The sequence below is a fragment of the Sapajus apella genome, unplaced genomic scaffold, assembly GCF_009761245.1.
Source record: "Sapajus apella isolate SASKATOON/1434 unplaced genomic scaffold, GSC_monkey_1.0 scaffold22, whole genome shotgun sequence".
Classification (NCBI taxonomy): domain Eukaryota; kingdom Metazoa; phylum Chordata; class Mammalia; order Primates; family Cebidae; genus Sapajus; species Sapajus apella.
Genome location: NW_022436962.1, coordinates 904,389 through 910,388, shown reverse-complemented (window position 1 = coordinate 910,388; position 6,000 = coordinate 904,389). Strand labels below are relative to the sequence as shown.

Sequence of the window (6,000 nt, the reverse complement as noted above, 5' to 3'; positions counted from 1 at the left end):
AAAAAAAATAAAGCAAAGTTTAAGGAAATGAGTAAAAACGATAGAAAGAGATGGAGAGGAGATGGACAGTGAGGTAAGAGGAAAATCAAGATGAAATGGTGTCCCACTGTGTGGAGATTATTTCAGGAGGAATGACAATTGTTTCAAATGCTTCGGAGAGGCCAGGTAAGCTGAGGACTGAGGACTGGACATTGTGTTTGGCCCTGTGGAGGTCAAGGAGTGGTGATGAGAAAAGCCAAATTAGTTAACATTCGAGACAGAATGAGAGAAAAGGAAAGGGAAACAGAAAATACAGAAAACTGCTTTGTAGATGTTTTGCTGAAAAGGGGTGTTGAGGAATGGGCTAGTGATTGGAGGGAGATGTGGGCCACAGGAGAGAATTTTATACGATAGGAAATATGATAGTTTGGTGCTGACGGGATGCTCCAATACAATGGGAAACTGAGGATGTAGAAGAGAAGGGAACTTGCTGAACTGCTGTCCTTGAGTAGTTGAGATGGATGGATTCTTCTAGACCAGATTTAAAAGTTCATGTTATTCAACATGTTGAGCGTATACCCAGAATATATATGCATCTATTCTTAAATTTTATCTGTATTCTACAACAGTAGCATGTGTCATACATTTCAAAGCATATATAAAAATGTAACCAGATACTTTGTAGAAAAAAAATGTAAAAATAGAAGCCCCAGTATTTTATCCCAATATTCCATAGTCTTCTACACATACTCCTTAAAGTACACAGATTTAACTTTGGAGTTCTTACCTGTAGACACTGTCCCTGTTTGGCACTGATTTACTTAAAAGCAGTTGAAAGAAAAGAACTTGATTTTTTGTACTTGAGAATCTGACTTTTCCTCTGTTCTGATTTCTATCTAGGAAGCGTTTTGACTTAACCAACCCTTTACAAAGAGTAATAATTTTAAAATGGAACCAACTTGAGATGATTTAGTTAAAAGATCTAATTCATAAGCAAGTTCTTCAAATGTTCCTAGAGGTTACTTTGGTCACACATAGCATCACAAAAATGCAAAAAGTATTCAGAAAGGAGAACAACCACATTTCAATTTTTATTTGTTGCCATTGGGTCACTTTTTTGAACCACAGGTCACTCCCATGGCTTTCTCTGCATCCATGAGTGAAGGACAAAAGTATACGACCCATCACTGGTACACAACAATAACCTTGGACCACATGATAGGAGAAGTGAGAAATATAGCCAATTTCTTTCCTGTAGCTTCTGTGTAAACATATGGCAGTTTACACAGAAACTACAGAAAGTGCAGAAACCTAAAGTGCAGACTAGAAGTTGTCCCAGGTTGAAAAGAGGAAAGAGTTTAAGTGATATGCACTGGAGCTCTCCTCAGAAGACTTTACTCTCTGGAAGACGTTTTGCTAATTATAAGGCTGAAATCACTGGCACAGACTTATTTTGCGATTGGCTGATATAACAATAAAACAATGGTGTCCATGGAACCACGTGAAAAACTTTAAGGTAGTCAAAGGAATCATTCCTGTAGTTGCAGTGTAATCCCAGTCTCAGATTCACATCGTCAGGCATGTCAGAGACCCCTGAAGAACAGTCGTCACATTCACAGTGTGTGGATCCCGATCTCGAAGGGACACGATGCTCCTAAATCAGTCTCTCCATCGCAGGGGGCGGCATCAAGTTCCACATTTCTACCCGAGAGCCCTCCTTCTCCTGACGGCTGGGGCTGTAGGCTCCCTGAGTTGCCCTTTTGTTGGAGGTGACAACAGAAGCAACGACAACCAGCAAGAGGATCAGTAACAAGGCGAGGGTCACTGAGCCAAGAGCGCTGAAAACATCCGAGACCAAGCCATCTGCCAACTGGAAAGATCGAAATCGTTGGAATGCGAATGCTACAGCAAAGGCAAATAAATATTCAGGACAATGAAACTATCCAGGAAGGAAGGCCGACCAGAGCAAGCTGGTACCACTCAGTACTGTAGAAAGACCAAGTACTACACGAAAGTCAGATGTTCTTATTCTCAAGTCATTTGTAAATAATAATATATCTAGCATCTAAAGTCTACAGTCAGAAAATACGGCATGAAATATCTACCAAATTTACCCAATCTCTTAATCTCAGTGACTGAGATCATTCATGTAGCAACAAAGGCAAAAGATGAGTCCACACTTATATTTGTAAAATGATTCTACATCTATGGCTATGTATTATCCGTGATCTCTTTCCTCCCTTGCCCAAAGTTCTGATTTGGGACTGCAGAAATGGTTGTTTTACAGTTTCATTTAGTTTTGTTGTATTGGGAAAGGATGAAATTAAATTAGTTGGGTCTTGTGGGAAAAAATCTTGAGACAGAGGAGGGACTGTGACATGCTGGTCTCACAGGGGGTTTCCACAGGAATCACTTTCATTCGGCACATGATCTTAATGCTGAATCTAAGCATCTAGCAAAAGAAAGCAGCACGTAGAGCCCTGTCAAGGGGAGCTGGACCCTGGGCTCTCAAGAGTTGTTATTTTTACACAATGGTTTGATTAATGTTAATTCCAATATGTTTGTAAAACACTTTTTAGCAAACCCGAACTCCATCAGTTTAACAATGGGGAACATGAAACTGTGATTGAGCTGTATAGAACTATTAAACACAGAAAACAGTTACTGTTTGAATTTTGAAACTGATTTTTTTCAAAGCCATATTTCTGTCAGAGTAAATCAGGAGTAAACTCTTTTACCCTCTCATTTAGCTTTCTCTAGGACTCATCCCCACATTACCAAACCAATCTATTACAAATTAAATCTTTGTTTAATATCCTAGAGAACTTAAATATCTTTTCTGTCATTAGTCTCTTTTTTTTGTTCCCTGTGTCTAGGTTTAAATTATTATACAATTAATATAATATTCTAATATCTTCAGAGTATTGTCTTGGATCTACTCATGATAAGCCTCGCTCAAATGTGGTTTATTAGTTTGTGCATTCATTCAACAATACTTATTGACCATTTACTATGAGCATTTACTGAGCCAGGAAATAAAAATACGAAGACAAATAAAAGTTTGGAATCTGGAGCTCAAATTCTGGAGGTAGAAGAGGAAGACATACACAAACACATATACAAATAATCATAATACATTATAGAGAGGTGTTATGACAGTGTGATGAATTATTTGTGTTGGGGCATAGGTGGAGTAAAATTGGAAAGAGACATGATTATCCTTTGAAGGATTAGTGGATGCTCAAGTACTCCAAGGAGGAAATTTCACTTGAATGAAACAATCTCAGGTGGCTCATGCCTGTAATCCCAGCACTTTGGGAGGCTGAAGCAGGTGGATCACCTGAGGTCAGGAGTTTGAGACCAGACTGGCCAACATGGTGAAATACTGTCTCTACTAAAAATACAAAAATTAGCTGGGTGTGGTGGTGGTTGCCTGTTATCCCAGCTACTTGGGAGGCTGAGGCAGGAGAATCTCTTCAACCTGAGAGGTGGAGGTTAAGGTAAGCTGAGATTGCACAACTGCACTCTAGCCTGGGCAATGGAGCAAAACTCTGTCTCAAAAAAACAAAACCAAAACATAAAAGGCAAGAAGATATGAAAGTCCATAGAATTTACGGAAACAGTAAGAAACCCAGTGTGGCCAAAGACATTGATCATGAATGTGTATGTTCGAATTGGGAAAAGATGAGAAGAGTTGGTGAGAGAAAATACTATAAAGCAGAAGGATCTTGTCAAGAAATGTGAATGCCACACTAAACTCACTTTTTCCTGCAGCCAGTGAGGAAACGCCAAAGATAGTTAATCAAGAGTATGATATGATAAGATCTGGTAACAGGAGATAGTGTAGGTGGGGAAGAAACTGGAGGCAGAGAAGTTAGTTTATCTTATTAGTCATGATAAAAGATTACCTAGGTCTAAATTTAGCGAAGGAGTGAGAATTGAAGGGAAAGATTGGTTGAGAGAGATTTCTGAGATAAATTCGGCATCACCCCATGTCAGATTGTGGGGGGTACTGGGGAAGGGAGGAAGGATGAAGATGGCTGTTGATACTACATTAGATGAGCAGGTGGATCAGGATGTCATTCATTGAAATTGGGTTCACATGAGGAAGAACTTGTTTCACATGAGGTTTGTGTAGGAAGACTATGAGTTCAGGTTGGGAAAAGTCGGTCTTAGGTAGCTTGGAGACATTCAAGACTTTAGTGCTATTAGATAATTAGAAATAATTTTACTACCCCATCTCCACTTCACATTTCTGTGAAAAATTCTGGGTTATAACAACTTTTCATCCTCCAGCGATGGGAGCCTTTGAAGTAAAGTATATAGAACTTCATAGAGTTCAGCAGTTTTTTAGAAAAATAGTTTATGTTAACTAGAGGGCAAGCTCTCCATCCATACTGTATGATCATGCTTTTGTAAATGATTATATCTTTTATAAATAAAGATAACTCTGGCCTAGGAAAGAGGAACAGAACCATAGAGGTGGGCTTGAAAGGTCAAAAGGCTGAGACACAGAAGGTCAGATAAAATCTAACCACCAAAAGACCTTGGTAGTATCTGATGATCTTTAGAAAATGCACACTCTAGTTCTTAGATATTGATTTTATCTTAATCTGTCCAGTAAATTATGTCATCTTTTGGAGTAAATGGCTGTTCCTGGATGAAAGAGTTGGGAGTGTCCACAACCATGCATACGAGAGAAAAATCATTTGGTTTGTCTCTGTTTTCTAAACTTTTCTGGACCCTTCTCTTCTCATTCAGCCTGAGATTGATTACACTGGGTAAACTGAGGCCCCCTAGATCCTCTCATCTGCTTTGTTGTGACAGGAGAGGAGGAGGGACTCATGGAGGTAGGGACCTGAGTCCTTGTTAGTACCCCAATTCACAAGGCTGACCTGTTTCACATATTTTGTGATTTCTGAGGAACCAAATTCTTCATCTACAGTTGCTTTGCTGTCCTTAAAATGTGATAAAAATAGAAGAGCAAATGCAAGGCCTGGGATCCAGCGCCACCTCTGCCAGTCCTGGCTGTGTAATGACGTGGTTAAGAGGTCAGTCTCTGGAGGCAGAGACCTGGGTTTGATTCGTGTCTCTGCCAATTTCTTCTGCAAACACAAGCAAGTTATTTCAAACCTCCTAGAGACTCATTTTCACCACCTGTAAAAGGGAATATTAATATCTACTTCAAAGGATGGGACCAAATAAAACACAGAGAAAAATACAAAGAGCATAGCCTATAGGAAGTTCTCCGATACATGAGCATATTAGTAGTCGTTAGCATCCCATTTATCATTCCTAATTCTATTTGCTTTTAAAAGATAAACTAGAATTCCCTCAGGACCTTGCAGTATGACAAGGGAGCCAACCTAAAAACCTAATATTGCAATTCCCAGCCTCATATAACGTTTTTGATGAAACAGCTCCCCTAACTGTATCAAATAGGGCATATCATTAAGCTTTAGAGTGAACTGAATGAGTAGGGTTTTGAAATCGCCTCTTGAGGGCCCTTTGCTTTTAAATTCCCATGGTTGAAAGGCTTTTTTTCCTCTACTATTCTTCAACTGTGCTTAAAATATACAGCACTAGGATGGATCTTTTGATAATTGCAACTGCGAGGACACATGAACTGATGATGGAGGCCTCCGGGTGCAGGACGAGGTTTAAGGCCAGCCCTATTTGGATTGGTTATGCTCTAACACTGCACTTTTGAATAACCTTTTCCTGAAAAGACAGACCCCAAATTAATTATAAATATCATGTAAAATTGTTTTTTCTAAAAAACGACATGCTATCTCTAGTCAGTTATCATATTAACATCTTTTAAAAATGTATATTGTACGTAAGATTAATTTAAACTGTGATTACTCTGAACTCTATATCTGCAGAATAAAATAGATGTTGTACTTTTTCCCCTCAAAGAGGATTTATTCTGAAACATTAACTGGGTTCTGGCCTATATAGGACCCAAGCAAGGTTCTGCCATGGTATTCTATGAAACTCTCAAAACCTATTTTGAATCTT

General features: G+C 39.0%; 1 protein-coding gene across 1 annotated transcript in view; it reads right to left on the bottom strand.

Moving 5' to 3' along the window:
• Nucleotides 1-1,039: 1,039 nt before the first annotated feature.
• The window catches only part of CRB1 (crumbs cell polarity complex component 1), a 214,225-nt gene continuing 209,264 nt past the window's right edge, over nt 1,040-6,000 (bottom strand). Inside the window, exon 12 of the mRNA XM_032288618.1 lies at nt 1,040-1,849. Coding sequence (XP_032144509.1) covers nt 1,634-1,849 — 216 coding nt within the window. The 3' untranslated portion in view covers nt 1,040-1,633. The remainder of the gene's footprint in view (nt 1,850-6,000) is intronic.